At 36.4% G+C, this 17666-nt stretch overlaps 1 protein-coding gene across 1 annotated transcript; it reads left to right on the forward strand.

The window, feature by feature from the left end:
* The first annotated feature begins 249 nt into the window (after positions 1–249).
* On the forward strand, positions 250–15066 carry LOC125274448 (target of Myb protein 1-like). The gene is given in 17 exon segments (XM_048200865.1): positions 250–351; positions 353–365; positions 2892–2976; positions 3054–3132; positions 3213–3362; positions 3431–3565; positions 8064–8201; positions 8609–8725; positions 8858–8991; positions 9084–9138; positions 11863–11980; positions 12150–12219; positions 12304–12379; positions 12469–12522; positions 14142–14201; positions 14449–14485; positions 14573–15066. Coding segments are annotated over 17 exon segments (1551 nt in total). The 5' UTR covers positions 250–264; the 3' UTR covers positions 14716–15066.
* Positions 15067–17666: the final 2600 nt, after the last annotated feature.

The following is a 17666-nucleotide window of genomic DNA, read 5'->3' on the forward strand; positions in this document are numbered from 1 at the left end:
ATTTCACACTGACTGAAGGCAGAATTATTTGTCATGTTCTGTATATGTTCATTGACATTTTTGTCAATAATACTTTATTTTTTTTTTGTGCACATAATACTTGTAAAGAGCGTATACTGTAATAAAATTTCAATATATAATAATAATATTTGATTGTTTCTTGTGTTATGAATTGAACAAATTCTAAAAATGATGACACTTCAATATTCACGCGATATTTGACCTAATATCGATATTGCACTTCCTTCTCGTGAGCGCGCGTTCATGGTTCAGTCATATGTGAGCGCGCCGCGTCACTCAGACATCTTACAGATGGAGTTTCTCATCGGCAGCGTGTTTTCGTCTCCTGTTCGGACAGCGGATCCGTAAGTGTTTTACAGTAACAATAGTTCGTGTGTGCTGGAGTCGCTTAATAATAACTTTTTAAGTCGCGCGCGTGACGGAGTGATCAGACGCGTCTCACGCGCAGAGAACCGAGTGATGCGGGAAAACTAGTAAGATATCAAAACAGAGAAGTGAAGTGATTCTGTGCGTTAATCAGAAATGTGATGAAGTCAGGCTGGTGTTTAATGAAGGTCAGGTGGGACTGTAGTTTCAGGTGTAATGCTGATGCCATGTTTATAAAACGGCCAAAGTTCATTGTGCTGCGGAACTGTGTCAGAAAGCTTCGTTACTTTTTAACAAATAATGACACTTCCTCTTTTCACTTTCTCACTGTGTTTATTTTCTCTTTTTCACATTAATGTAACAAACACACCTCCAAAGAATGCGGTTGAAAGCAGCTGACAGTCACATGAAAGAGAGAGAGGGGGAGTGTGTGTGTGTGTGTGTGTGAGAGAAAGAGAGGTCTCAGCTGGGTGAAGCTCATGTTTGTTTTAATCACGTGGTTTGGATCAACTGTATGAGGCAGAGAAATAGAGTATACAAACTGAAATTCATCAATAAGATTTTTTGCATTGTGACTATTTTCATAAGGTGAGAAAAATCAAAGTTAGTAGTAAAACCTCATCCCCACTCTCTAAATGTACTGTTTATGTAGGCCTACTTTATTGATTTCCTTATTTTGCAGTATACAGAAAATTGTTTTTGTAAAGAAATGTATTTTATATGAGGTAACAAAACACACACAAACAGTACCGGTCAAAAGTCTGGAAACATTAAAGGGTTAGTTCACCCAAAAATAAAAATTCTGTCATTAATTGCTCACCCTCATGTCGTTCCACACCTGTAAGACCTTCGTTAATCTTCAGAACACAACTGAAGATATTTTTGATGAAATCCAATGGCTCAGTGAGGCCTGCATAGCCAGCAATGACATTTCCTCTCTCAAGATCCATTAATGTACTAAAAACATATTTAAATCAGTTCATGTGAGTACAGTGGTTCAATATTAATATTATAAAGTGACGAGAATATTTTTGGTGCGCCACAAAAAACCTAAATAACGACAATTTCAAAACACTGCTTCAGGAAGCTTCGGAGCGTTATGAATCTTTTGTGTCGAATCAGCGGTTCGGAGCGCCAAAGTCACGTGATTTCAGCAGTTTGACGCACGATCCAAATCATGATTCGACACAAAAGATTCATAACGCTCTGAAGCTTCATGAACCAGTGTTTTGAAATTGGCCATCACTATATAAGTCGTTATTTAGGTTTTTTTGGCTAGTAAAACTAGTAATATTGTGAAATATTACATTTAAAATAATTATTTTCTATGTGAATATACTGTGTGTTAAAATGTAATTTATTCCAAAGCTGAATTTACTCCAGTCTTCAGAAATCATTCTAAGATAATTTCTTATTATTATCAATGTTGAAAACAGATTTTGCTGATTATTATTATTATTATTATTATTATTATTATTATTATTTTGCCGTTTTTTTTTTTTTTTTTTTTTTTTTTTTTTTTTGCAGTCTTGCATTTTTTTTTTTTTTTTTTTTTTTTTATGAAACACTGCCATTCAAAAGTTTGGGTTAAGTAAGATAAAAAAAAAAAGAAAGTAATACTTTAACTCAGCAAAGGCACATTAAATAAATGCTGAAATAAATGCATTAAATAAATAGCTGAAAATAAATGCTGACTTTATAGTCATCAAAGAATCCTGAAAAATATCAGTTTCCACAAAAATGTGAAGCAGAAATGTTTCTTGAGCAGCAAATCAGCATATTAGAATGATTTCTGAAGGATCATGTGACACTGAAGACTGGAGTAATGATGCTGAAAATTCAGCTTTGATCACATTTTACAGTATATTCACATAGAAAGTAGTTATTTTAAATGGTAATAATATTTCATACTATTTCTGTTTTTCACTTTATTTTTGATCAAATAAATGCAACCTCGGTTGAGCAGAATAGACTTCTTTCAAAACATTAAACAACATCGTAATAATTTCAAACATTCGACCACCAGTGCACAAAAGTAAGCTATTTTCTGTGGATGTGCAAGTAACTCAAAGACTAACAAAGTGCAGTAAACAGTAAAACTATTTTGTGCTACAAACTAGTGTTTATGATTAGGATAATAAATTACAATTACATGATAACAAATACCAGTTTGCAGACTGTTTTTGTACAGCTAAAGTAACTGAGACCGGAAGCCCTCATTGTTTCAAATGCCCACGCTGCAGGTGGATAAATCAGTCAGTATTAAAGGTCACATTTCTCCTGACATCATCTATCTGAAATGACTTTCTGAAAACCCCTTTGACAGCAAGAGTTTCACTCCTTAATAGGTCAATAAAAATGGCATGACATTTTGTAATTCTGTAATGTGTTTGATAATTTATGCATGGTGGTTTTTATTTAACTCACTTTGCATTTGTCATTGGTTGCATTTCATATGAATTAAACCTTTTCTTCATGGAGTTTATCGGTTGTTTGTGTGCCAGAGAAAGCCACCAGTTCTGCCCTGCAGTCGGAGGACTGGAGCCTCAACCTGGAGATCTGTGACATCATCAACGAGACCGATGACGGGTGCGACTCCATCACCTCCAGTTATCACAGTAACGTCTGCCTCTCTCTGTCCTCTGAAAGTTTGTGTTGTTTTTCAGACCCAAAGATGCAGCGAAAGCTTTAAAGAAGAGGATTGTGGGTAATAAGAACTTCAGGGAGGTGATGCTGGCTCTGACTGTGAGTGTCCGTTACATCACTTCCTCTACAGGACCAGATGTGTGTGTCTCCTCCATCATAAGATGGATTCTGTGTTTCAGGTTCTTGAGACGTGTGTGAAGAACTGCGGCCAGCGTTTCCATGTGCACGTCTGCTCTAGAGAGTTTGTGGAGGGCGTCCTGGTCAGAGCGATACTGCCCAAAAACAACCCACCCATGATCCTTCACGACCGAGTCCTGAGCCTCATCCAGGTGAGTCTCACTGCAGGTGTTGTTAATGCAGTGGCTCCGCTGAGCATTAACGCTCTTCTGTGTTGCAGGCGTGGGCCGATGCCTTCCGGAACATTCCAGCTCTGTCTGGAGTGGTGAGCGTATATGAGGATTTGAGGCGGAGAGGCCTGGAGTTTCCAATGACGGATCTAGACGCCCTCTCTCCCATCCACACACCCAACCGGGTAAATCTCACATCCACAGTCGTCCAGTGTTAGTTAGTGACTACGAACTATATGCACGGTTACTTCCTGGTTGTGGTTAAGCCAGCTCGGGCATTTCCGGTGAACTGTTAGCTGTTCATTCTGTAGTCGCTGTACATCGACACAAAACCATCAATGGTTGACTTTTTAATGTTGTATTTATATTTTAATGCAGTTATCACATTTACCTAATTTGCCAATAAACCAGTTTTATTGATTGCAATAAAGACGAAGCTATTGGGATTGTTTAAAAAAGCTGTAATTAGACACACACTTCAGCACTTCAAATGTTATTTTTAATGTGAAGAACACAAACATTATTTGTTCATCCTTCTGAGATTGTGCCCATTGTAAAACCAAACGTTTAAAAATGTAGGAAATCCAACATTTGATAGAAAACACTTATTTAAAAATAAAAAAGACAATAATTACCACTTTAACCAGCAGGTGGCGGCAAAGTAGCATTTATTTGCGCATATATCAGCCATTTCCTCTAATTGTTTTTCACTTTGTTTTTGACCAAATATTAAACATTATAAAATAACTAGGTTTAAAAATACATTTTGTCAATGTGAAGTATGAAATACTCACAAAATCTCCTGAAAAACAATAACTTTTCTTGTGAATGAATGACACCGAAAGCGATCACAGTAGCTGTTAGTCAGAGCAGCGCACAATGATTTCAGCACACTTGTGAAAACACACATTTTATTCAATGAATCTAACTAAAGTGCACAATAAACATTTAATTTTTTAAGCTTTTTTTCACATAAAAGTGTGAAAACTGATGGTTGAATTGAATTTAGCCGAGGAGAAACACTGAGGTACATCTTTATTTATTTATTTTTTATGCTGTCTTACGTTTTAATAACTAAATTAATGCTATGCCTGACTATTTAAAGGTCCCGTTCTTCGTGAGCCCATGTTTCAAACTTTAGTTAGTGTGTAATGTTGTTGTTAGAGTATAAATAAAATCTGTAAAATTTTAAAGCTCAAAGTTCAATGCCAAGCAAGATATTTTATTTAACAGAAGTCGCCTACATCGAACGGCCAGTTTGGACTACATCCCTCTACTTCCTTCTTTAATGACGTCACTAAAACAGTTTTTTGACTAACCTCCGCCCACAGGAATACACAAGAGTTGCGTTTGTAGAGTGTGTTTGTCGCCATGTCGTCGAAACGCTGTTATTTTCATCCCGCAGTCCAATCACCGGGTCCGATTCCGGCTCAAATTGATAGGGTAAAATTAAAGACATGTTTACAATAACACTGAGCGCGTGCATCTCCACGTTATGGTAAGAGGCGTGACCTTTCCGGGCAAGATGGGCTAAACTGCTGTCGAATCACAACACAGGAACCGCTGGCACAATCAGAACTCGTTACGTATTTCTGAAGGAGGGACTTCATAGAACAAGGAAGTCATCAGCCCGTTTTTATGACAGTGGAAACAGCGGTATACAGATAAGTAAATTATGTGAAAAATACTGTGTTTTTTTACACGCGAAACATGAACACATGTTATATTGCACACTATAAACACAATCAAAGCTTCAAAAAAACACGAAAAACAGGACCTTTAAGTGACTATATTCTGATTATAAACTAAGTATTACACTACTGATGCTCAACACACCAGCAAATGACTCTCACCGGAAGTTTTCCAGCTGGCTTATATTATTGCTGAAGTTCTAAAGAACGCTCCGTGCATATAGTCAATTGTGGAGTGAAACATTGCTTTTTTATTCTTATCAGGGAATTTTACAACAATGCTTGAAATTAAAGTGCCCATATTATGCTATTTTTAAAGATACATAATTGTGTTTTGGAGTCTTTTACAACAGATTTACATTCATCCAAGTCAAAAAACACTTTAATTTGACCATAATATCCACTGCAGCATCAGCTCTTTTCTCACAGTGTCTGAAATGGTTTGATAAAGGATTCAGTGTCTCTAAGCCCCTCCTTTCTGAGAGCCTGCTCTGCTCTGATTGGTCAGATGGCCCAGTCTGTTGTGATTGGTCCGAAACCCAAATGCTCATTATCATATCTGAATCTCAGCACTTGATACACAGTGATACGAAACTCTTCCAGTCTCAGATACAACTACAGTGATTGAGGGCGGGGCAAAGAGATGCTGTTCAGCCAATGAAGACCATAGACTGGCATTATGCAAATTAGTTGATCTTTGAAACTTTGCAGACCTTTTACATTCACAAACATCTTTATTACACACTACATGAAAGGGAATATCCCAAAAAGCATAATAGGGGTACTTTAATAAAAAGTCTAGTAGTTTTCTATAGTGAATACTAGGGCTGGGACAATAAATCGATTAATTGCGATTCATGGATCGCGTCTCTGATTTTCTGAATGCATCACGATTCTCTCTTGAATCGATTCTGAGCTTAGTTTTTAACAGCAGATGGCGCTCTAGGCTAGTTTTTAACCGCACACTCAAATGCTCATGAAGAAGAGCGCTCGTGCGTTCGGCTGAAAATGTACTTGCACCTCAGAATGCTTTTGTAATTCACTTCAACCTTTTCGAACTTTATGAATGATTAATTTACAGAAGGTTCAAGTGGTGTGTGTAAGGAATTGGAAGCTTTCGGCTGTTTCTAAAGCACGCAGCGCCATCTGCTGTTGAAAACTAAGCTCAGAATCAATTCGAGAAAGAATCACGATGCATTTGGAAAATTTCAGAATTGATCCAGAATCATTTCTCGATTCACGATAGGGCTGCAACAAACGATTATTTTGATAATCGATTAATCTACCGATTATTGGAACGATTAATCGACTAATTATCGATTATTATACTGGTTAATCAGTATACTTTGTTCAAATGTTTCCACTAGCAATTAGTTAAAATACTGAGTTATACTTTAACTGTTAAAGTAACTAATAATTAAAACAAGAAAAACTTCAGCTTTTGAAAGTGTATTTTTTATGAATTTGTTAAAAAATACTGTTAAAATGACTGTTTTTATTAAGTCTAGGAATTGTAATAAATTTTTAATAAGAGTAAAAACACGCATATGTAATATTGTGAAAAAATTTCTGAAAAAAGCTCCTCTCTAGATTTCTTCTTTTTTTTTTTCTTTTTACTAATTATCGAGTTTATGGTCACTGAACGGCTTTCGTGAGGTAAATGTAACATTTTGTGACATTTGTTTGCAAGCTGCTTTCTGCGGTTGAATATCTGATTAAGTGATTACATTAGAGCTGGATTCATTTCAGTAAGTTGTACTGTATCTTTCAACATACTTTTTAATTTTCACTCATGTTTATTTCATGCTGTAATAGCAGAAAAGAGGAAGAGATAATAGGTTCACGTGCCGCTTGACCTGAGGCACTACAGCGATCTGTCACGCCACATTAAAGCGCGCCAAAACTACATGTATTGTTTGAATCCCGCAGTAAAATTGACAGGAATTTAAAAGTTAAGACTTTGTTTTATATCAAAAGTAACCTGATCTCTCTTATCTGTCGGCGCGCTGTCTTGGTTCTGCGATGCATCTTTCACTGCGTGAGAAAATGGACGTGTGGCGAACAGTGAGTTTGAATGAGAGTTGGTGGCCTGCATCACAGCATTTTTTGTAGTTTTATGCTAAACGTTATGTTTTATGCTATGTTAAAGGGTTAGTTCACCCAAAAATGAAAATAATGTCATTAATTACTCACCCTCATGCCGTTCCACACCCGTAAGACCTTCATTAATCTTCAGAAAACAAATTAAGATATTTTTGATGAAATTCCGATGGCTCTGTGAGGCCTGAGCAATGACATTTCCTCTCTCAAGATCCATTAATGTACTAAAAACATATTTAAATCAGTTCATGTGAGTACAGTGGTTCAATATTAATATTATAAAGCCACGAGAATATGCGCCAAAAAAACAAAATAACGACTTATATAGTGATGGCCGATTTCAAAACACTGCTTCAGGAAGCTTCAGAGTGTTATGAATCTTTTGTGTCGAATCAGCGGTTCGGAGCGCCAAAGTCACGTGACTTCAGCAGTTTGACGCACGATCCGAATCATGATACGACAAGCTGATTCATTGTGCTCCCACATTTTACGGGTTTCGACTTCGTTTGCACTATGCACTCTGAAGCACCGTGTCTTCTTCTATTGGATTCGATCCAGGAGGGCTACATTACAGTATTGCGCTACAGCGCCCCACTGGTCAAACCGTGTTATTGCAGGCCCTTCAAATAGGTCATACAGTATGAGATCAAAAGACTATTCGACAACAAAAAGATTTTTTGACAATTCTTTATTAATAGTCGATAATGTCGACTAATCGTTTCAGCCCTAATTCACGATGCAATGATTTATTGTCCCAGCCCTAGTGAATATATAGAAGAGCAGCATGAACATTCTGCTAAACATCTTTTTTTATGTTTCACTGAACAAATAATGTTGGAACGACAGAATGAGCATTGCTGTGTTTCTCTTCACTCTTCATCATCTCTCACAGAGTATTCCAGAAAACGGGATGTCTTCCTCATCGGTGTCCCCACCTGCTTCTAGGACACGCACTAACTCGGCACCAGTGGCACACACTCCTCAATGTGTCCCATCGAACGGACAACTGACCCCCGTTTCACCTGAGAAGGTACAAATACACAAGCTCAGCAGGGAGTGATTCGTTAAAGTCGGCATGAAACTGAAGTTGCGCTCGTCTTTTCTTCTCTATTGTGCCGTATATCCAAGATAAACACTTCTGGAACAAGAACAAATGTAGGGCGGGGCTTGATTTTTTCCGTGGGGAATTAATTGGATGGTTGTGGTTTGCTATTGGTGGATCTCATGAGAGTGACAGGTTGCCCCATCTACTGTCAGAAATGGGAAATGCATCTTGTTTCACCAAAAGAAGGGAATATGAAAGCACAGGCAGGAAAAAGACAAATCACGCACTGGTGCTCGAGAGTTAAAGTTCAGGGGTTTGAGATCATTGAGTTTGGGGTGTGTGGTTTGAAGTGCTCAGCGTTTGTGTGTTTGTTCTGACTGGTTTCCTTCCAGAAGCAGAAGCTGAGATCTGAACTGGATCTGGTCAAAGGAAATCTGACCGTCATGACTGAGATGTTGAATAACGTCAAACCTGGAGAAACTTCAGCATCGGACACAGAACTGCTGCAGGTGTGTGTCTGTTAGCGTGTGTTTTAGTAGTCGTGTAACGTGTTTTGATCATGGCTAACTTGGTCACTGTGTGTGTGTGTGTGTGTGTGTGTGTGTGTGTGTGTGTGTGTGTGTGTGTGTGTGTGAGAGCAGCAGCTGTATTCGGTGTGTAAGCAGATGCAGCAGAGGGTTGTAGAGTTGATTCCTAATCTATCAGAGGACGAGATGATCGGAGAACTTCTGCTCATCAATGACGATCTCAACAATGCTTTCATCCGCTATGAGAGGTGCAGTGATGCTCCATTGAAGAGCGAGTCTAATCCAGTGTCCAGATCTACTGTAACACTTCCCCTCTCTCTCTCTCTTTCTCTGGATGAAGGTTTGACAGGTTGAACATGCAGAAATCGAACGCAGAAGAACAGCAGGAGTCACAGGTAAACCTTCATCTGTTCTGACTTCCAAGTAAATCAGGCGTGTGTAAGTGCATTTTTCCAATAGGTATTAAAATAGTGTGTAACACTTCAGTATGGGGAACAGTCCTCCCTTGTAACTAGTTGCTTATTAACTTGCATATTGGCTGTTTATTAGTACCTATAAAGCATGGTATCCCGTTTATCTCTGTCAGACATTGAAGCTCTGTAGTGAACGTGATTGTGTCATCAAGTTTTAATCAGCATTGATTTGAAGAAACCTGTGCTGTTTTATCCTCTGAGCCCAACAGGAATGATTGTTGATGCTTAGTCCCACCCCTGTGCCCAGATTAGTTGAAACTATCGTCTACTCAACCAATAAACACAGGTTTTGGTCTTTTGATCCACCAATTAGCATATTTCTTTGCAACTTTGAACAGAGGCAAAGTGAAAGTAGTTGCGTGCGTGCATATTTGTGTCCATGAAAACAAACACAAAATAACAGATTTGCATGAGAGTGTGTGTGTGTGAGTGAGTGAGTGAGTGTGTCACTTTTGCTTCAGGGCTCTGTTATTATGTAACAATGTTTCTATTTATTTTACTTCCTGAACTTTTTTGGACACATCTACATTGTCAGTAAATAAAAAACACCAGTGGTTCACTGAAAACCGCCTATAATAATGATGTAATAAATGGCTATAGCTTGCTTAACCCTTAAATGCATACCTCGGGTCTTTAGTGACCCGAGAAGTCATTCACTACCCTCCTCCTCATTCATTTTTTTTAAGTTAGACTTCAACCTTCTTGGTATTCCTCAATCAATTCATTATAAAGAATATAACAAGAAAAAAAATCATAAAATTATAAAAGAATGCCTATTTTTGAATTAATTTTTTGTAAAAATTGTATAGGGTCGCTAACGACCCGAGGTGTGTATGAGTGTACGTATATATTTTTTTTGCACAACATTAATCGAATCTTAGATGACAGAATAAGTGCAATTCACCTTTATTACACAAGGTGGCAATGTCTGAAGTGACGACTCATTTAGATGGAAAACAAAATAATAAGAAAAACATGAAATGGCTCAGCGATTTACTGCAGAGCAAGTACTAAACGCAATCAAATATGACTGTCACTGTCACTGGATGGATCTGGTGAAGCTGTTAGCGATCGAAATATTGATTTTGGAGATGATGAAAATGATATAGTTCTGAGAATATGTTTGAGATCACGATTGGGCTCATATTTGCAATCTCAAACATAAAACTAGCCTATTATTTGCTGAATTTACTGGAAAATGAGCTCTGATGAGGACAGTGATGATGGCATAAAACATCTGCTCAAACGGAGCCCTTTCAAGCTCCAAAAGGTAACAAAATATGATTTGTTTTATTCTTCTGTAATTGCTACTCTAATATCAGAGGAGTTTTATATTATTGCGACAGGTAGAGATGTTAGATATAGATCCGGGTCGATAAAGACCCGAATATGTAAGAATGATTGGCCGAAACAGTCATGCATTTAAGGGTTAAATATTGTTACATGAAGACAAAATTTAATCTGGAAATCTAGAACATCCAGGTGTAACTTTAAAAAGGAAAAAAATGAGGTTCTGTTTGAGTTCACAGTAAAAAAAAACACCAAAATTTTGCTGACGGTTTTCTTAATTCTGTTAAATTCATCAATTCTCAGACAGAATAAATGTAAATTTGAGACGTTAAATGAGCTAGATAGAAACTTCAAGCTCTCCTGTTTAAAATAGTATATGATGCTGACTGCTAGAATGGGTTGGAAAACAAAGAAAAGTACAAGCGAGTCAGGTGACCCAAAAATGTCCTAGGTCTTTAATTCATGCCTTATTCTGCATGACCATATTCTACAATACCTTAAACACCACAACAACTAGCTAAATAACTATTAATAAGCAGTAAATTAAGAGTTTGAGGCAAAAGTCATAGTTAATAGTGAATATGTGTTCTCCATACCAAAGTGTTACCAAAAAAATGTTATAAGCCATGAACCAAACATACCAGCTATAGGGTTTATTACAACATTACAAACTTTGATTTGAAGTAAATTATTTGAAAATCAGACAAAGACTGTGAACTTAACAGCTGTAATGAAGGAAAGAACTACAATCCCATGAAGCATTGCAAATAACATGAAGGAAAAATATTAATATAGTAGATTATGTATAGAAACAATATACTTAACTTTTATGTTAAAATGCATATTTTGCTATAAGCTTAAAATATATTGTTAATGGGAGTAGGCATTCCCTGCAAGCTCTTTTTGCACGATTTACTCGCTGTTTACTTCGAATTTTCTGTAGGACATCATGGGTAAAGTGGTTTTTCACAACAAATATCAGCTGTTTAACATGATTATTTTAAAAATAAGTTGAAATAATGCAAACGTATGGCTTCAACAAAACCATAAACCATTGATTAACAGCCTTGACCTCACAGTAGCACTGACTTTAATAGATAAAATTAAATATATCTGGAGAAAATGAATGTAATTTTAACTTCTGACTGCTGCTCTCCATATACACATGGAGCTTGATTTGGACCAATAAGAATTTGCATTGGGCAGAACTGCACAGAAATAGAAATGAAGCAACTGATTAAATGTTGGTAAAATTATATTGCCCAATAACATCTATAGAGATTGTTTGTAATTGTATGATTGCATATTGATATTCTGCACATACCTACGCAATGATTTTATGGTTTATGTGACCAGACTGAGAACGGAAACCTTATTGACCTCAGCCCTGAGTCTCCATTAACCAATCAGAACACTCTCCCAGCTGTCAATCAACACGAGCCCCACCCCCCATCTGACCTCACACACAGTTCAGGTAAGAGAGATCCAGTTCTGCAGTTTCATTCAGTGCAAGACCTGGACGTAACCTGTGTGTGTGTGTGTGTGTGTGTGTGTGTGTGTGTGTGTGTGTGTGTGTGTGTGTGTGTGTGTGTGTGTGTGTGTGTGTGTGTGTGTGTGTGTGTGTGTGTGTGTGTGTGTCTCAGCGCCTGAAGATGAAGAGTTTGACATGTTTGCTCAGACGAGGAGCAGCTCTCTGGCCGAACAGAGGAAGAGGTTTGTGTTTGACGTACATCTGAAGGTCTTTAGAGGGGAAGTGAAGTGAGGTGTGTGTGTGACGATGTTGTGATGTGTGTGTAGTGTGCGGTACGAGGACCCCGGAGCAGTGGAGGGTCTGGCTGAAGCTCTGGACACGCGGCTGCAGGTCACGGCAGGGGTCAGTACACACACACGCTCCCTCACATGACTCTGATCACGCGTGTACGTTACTGTGTCTGATGTGCTGGAGTGTGTTTGTGTGTGAAGGGCGGCGAGAGCGACTGGGTGCGTCAGTCTCAGTGGATTTACAGTGAGGGTCTGGTGGGTTTCACAGAGTCGCCGCTTCACGCTTTGATTCATTCAACTCAAATGAGACACAAACTGCAGCAAATATCAGCACTAAAACACCCGAACACACACACACATATATATATATATATATATATATATATATATATATATATATATATATATATATATATAATAAAAAGTGTAATAAAATAGGCTTATTTGACTTATATATAAACTAATATAATATAATATTTATATATATATATATATATATATATATATAAAATATACACTACAAGTCAAAAGTTTGGAAACATTACTATTTTTAATGTTTTTGAAGAAGTCTCTTATGCTCATTAAGGCTGCATTTATTTCATAATACAGAGAAAACAATAATATTGTGAAATATTATTACAATTTAAAATTATGGTTTTCTATTTTAATATACTTTAAAATATAATTTATTTCTGTGATCAAAGCTGAATTTTCAGCATTTTTCAAAAAAGCAGTCTTCAGTGTCACATGATCCTTCAGAAATCATTCTAATATGATGATTTGATACTCAGTTATTATCGTGTTGCTTAATATTATTTTATAACCTGTGATACTTTTTTCAGGATTCATTGATGAATAAAAGGTTAAAAAGAACAGCATTTATTCAAAATATAAATCTTTTGTAACAATATAAATCTTTTACTATCACTTTTTATCAATTTAACACATCCGTGCTGAATAAAAGTATTAATTTCTTTCAAAAAAAAAGAAAGAAAAAAAATTACTGACCCTAAACTTTTGAACGGTACTGTATATTGTTACAAAAGATTTCTATTTTAAATAAATGCTGATATTTTTTAACTTTTTATTCATCAAAAAATCCTGAAAAAGCATCACAGGTTATAAAATAATAATATTAAGCAGCACATAATAAATCAGAATGATTTCTGAAGGATCATGTGACACTGAAGACTGGAGTAATGATGCAGAAAATTCAGCTTTGATCGCAGAAATAAATTATATTTTAATATATATTGAAATAGAAAACCATAATTTTAAATTGTAATAATATTTCACAATATTATTGTTTTTTCTGTATTTATTATGAAATAAATGCAGCCTTAATGAGCATAAGAGACTTCTTCAAAAACATTAAAAATAGTCATGTTTCCAAACTTTTGACTGGTAGTTATATAATATAATATAATATAATATAATATAATATAATATAATATATATAATATAATATAATATAATATAATATAATATAATAATAACCTTGTAAAATATCCATGCACGAAATCATGCATTTGATGTCATTTCTTTACGAGCTTAAATTTCCCTTATTTGGATGGCAAAATGTGATTGAAATGTAAACTGCACCATTATTTCAAATAATTGTGATCGGATCAAATAATCTCAATCAGATGATTAATCAATAATCACGAGAGGCCTTTTATGTGGAGCAGATTTACGCTGTCAGGTGATGGTTGGTTGGGCGTTGTCTGTGTGATCTGTGTGATTTGCATGTGCTCACAGATGAACGGAAACTTTTTACAATCATCTCTAAAGGATCAGCGTCACACACAGGTGATCAATAATTAACAAACGTGAGATCTTGTGAGGAACATTTGTGGTGTTTTGTGTCCTGTCAGGCTCCGGCTCCACGCAGCTCCGCCATGGACGACATCGAGAAGTGGTTGTCTGCAGAGATGGTAAAGAGAGATCTGTTTTTACACTTCACACTATGAGCAATGCATGTGAGTGTAATGCTGAGCAGCAGCGCCATCTGCTGGAGTCACAGCACAGCGCACACTTTACAGGACCTATTGTGTGGACCTGTTGAGTTGTTTATTGTGGAATAACACCTACAGTTTCCATTTCATTTTTCAGTCATAGTAGGTGATAAACTGCTAGAATTTCATTCTAAACATATTTCTGGATGTTGATGATGTTTTTCAGCCTGACATTGATGACAGTGAGGGTGTGACCAGTGAAGGTGAGAGTCTGCTGATGTTTATTACTCATTATATCTCATTCACACACTGTAAGTCATTCATCATGTTCTCTTTATTCTCGCTGACAGAGTTTGATAAGTTTTTAGCAGGCAGAGCTAAAGCTGCAGATCATCTTCCCTCGATGAATAACAGCTCGTCCGCCAGCGTCAGTCTCCCAAGCCCTCGACAGCCGACGCAGGAGCAAAACCACGAGCAGATCTTCATGCTCTGAGAGCCTCCGCATGCAACACATCACACAGGAAGTGCCGCCACAGTAACGACTCACTTCCTGTGCTCGTATCCTCATTGAGGAAGACTCCCACAGCAGATCCTCATCTTCATTTCACTCTAGTTTTGTTTCTAATACTGAATTTGGCCTTTAATGTGTGTGTTAACCTTTTGACTACTCTATACAACAACCAATAAGCTGTTGTTGCATTTGTAAGTTAATTTTTATTAACGTGCATTTTCACTGATTGTAAAAAGCATTAATTTATGTTGTAAATTAACCATGATGATAGGAAGGACTTCTGTCTTACTTCTGACTGAATGTCATCATAATAAATAGACACTATAATATTCATGATTGTTTCAGATTGTGTGATTTGTTTGATGGTTGTCTAGCTGTGTCTATAAATGATGCCAGAATTTAAATTTTTGTTCCAAAGCCAAACAAAAATTATTGTGGGGACTGAATATATGATGGAGAGTCAGATTTAAAGTCACCATGAAATTTAAATGTTTTTTTTTTTTTTTTTTTTTTTAAATGGAATATTGCAATAATTATTATAAACGATTAATATATTTTTATTTAAAGAGAAATATGTTATAATGGTTTGTTAACATTGACATTTAGCTGTGGAAATGTTATTTCTGAATGGTCTCTGCACTTTTAAAAATCATTTTGATTATGCAGACATTAAGGGAACATTCAACTGTATCATTCTTCTAACATTATGGGAACGTTACTTTTGAATGTTCTCTGAACGTTCTGAAACAAGTAGTAACATGTTAGATGGATGTCTAAATAATTGTTTCAGAAAAAAAGTTTAATGATTGATGTATGAATAATGTTTTTGCGCTAATGTTTTGAGAACATTATTTAAGAACCGGGGCCTCATTTATAAAACTTCCCGTAAATTTCATCCTAAAAGTGTACATGCGCGCAAAAGCTAGATTCTGCTTACACACAAGTGTTTTCAGATTTATAAAACCATTCATAAACCAGAACCTGCACAAAAATCCCTTTATAAATTCCAGGGAATATTGTACGTACGTGCGTCTCCTCCTCAAAATCACCACATATGGAGCTTACAACGCTTAGTTTTACATATTTAACAGCTCTGGCTTTACTATGCATAATCTCATCTGCATATCATTTCCATGCATATTCCCATCCACGTGACGCTGTACACTGTCGAAGGCAAAACATTAGGGAAATATGAGTTATGATAATATTTGTGCCATACACATTACATTGCTAAAAATCATTCAGTATCCTTGCCTTGTTTTTGAATAAATAAATCAAAATAGTATAAATTACATTTTAGAGAAAGTTTTTCTCAATCTTTTCCACTGGCCAAATAGTATTTTTAATTGCTCTATAGTTTAATGGAAACAGATAGGCCTTATTGCACATTATTGATCAAAAATATTTTCTCAGATCATGAGTTCTGCTATTGTCATACACCAAGCAATCCTCACTGTTAAAACTTTAAAATGAGAATGGCATATTTAATCTAAATATGTATATCAGATATAAAACATCTGTATTTATGATTAGGACTCATAATGATGATTTAAAGGGTTAGTTCACCCAAAAATGAAAATAATGTCATTAATTACTCACCCTCATGTCGTTCCACACCCGTAAGACCTTCGTTCATCTTCAGAACACAAATTAAGATATTTTTGATGAAATCCGATGGCTCAGTGAGGCCTGCATAGCCAGCAATGACATTTCCTCTCTCAAGATCCATTAATGTACTAAAAACATATTTAAATCAGTTCATGTGAGTACAGTGGTTCAATATTAATATTATAAAGCCACGAGAATATTTTTGGTGCGCCAAAAAAACAAAATAACGACTTATATAGTGATTTCAGAACACTGTTTCAGGAAGATTCGGAGCGTTATGAATCTTTTGTGTCGAATCATGATTCGGATCGCGTGTCAAACTGCTGAAATCACGTGACTTTGGCGCTCTGAACTGCTGATTTGATACACTGATTCATTTGTGCTCCGAAGCTTCCTGAAGCAGTGTTTTGAAATCGGCCATCACTAAATAAGTCGTTATTTTGGGTTTTTGTAATATTTTGTAATATTCTCGTGGCTTTATAATATTAATATTGAACCACTGTACTCACATGAACTGATTTAAATATGTTTTTAGTACATTAATGGATCTTGAGAGAGGAAATGTCATTGCTGGCTATGCAGGCCTCACTGAGCCATCGGATTTCATCAAAAATATCTTAATTTGTGTTCTGAAGATGAATGAAGGTCTTGCGGGTGTGGAACAGCATGAGAGTGAGTAATTAATGTCAGAATTTTCATTTTTGGGTGAACTAACCCTTTAAGGTGGTTTTCCTTCATCTGCTGTCAGTGCCTCAGCTCACCATCGGTGTCGCCAAACTGCTCTGTCTCCAAAATGCTTGTACGCATGGGTCAGAGTTTGCGTACAGGTGCGCAGATTTTCCCGTCAAGTTTGTTTTTATAAATCACACCTTGTGTGTAGAAAGTGGCATTCGTCTCTTCCAGGGCCTGTTTCGTACATACGCAACGGTTATAAATGAGGCCCCTGATAATTCTGAATGAACGTTCTATTAATGTTAGTGGAACGTTTGTTCATAACCTTGAGAGAACCTTGCGAGAACATTTGCAAAAGTTCTGAGAACATTCAAAGTTGCATTTTCAAAGAGCTCGAGCATTTAAAGTTGCAGATGACAAAACTGCAAACGGTATAATGTGTTGGTTAATGGTGTGAAATGGCCTTTATTTTATTAAGTTAGTGCAAGAAAAAGGAATTAAGTCGTGTTAGCACCACGAACGATAATGAATGCTTTAGCTCATTACAGTTGAATGGATTCTGGTTGACTGTCAATGTTTTCATGAACAATACAGTTCTTCTGAATATAAAAGAATAGCCACACCACAACTACAAGCCAAGAAATTATGCAACA

This window comes from Megalobrama amblycephala, linkage group LG8, assembly GCF_018812025.1.
Source record: "Megalobrama amblycephala isolate DHTTF-2021 linkage group LG8, ASM1881202v1, whole genome shotgun sequence".
In the NCBI taxonomy this organism is placed as follows: Eukaryota; Metazoa; Chordata; class Actinopteri; order Cypriniformes; family Xenocyprididae; genus Megalobrama; species Megalobrama amblycephala.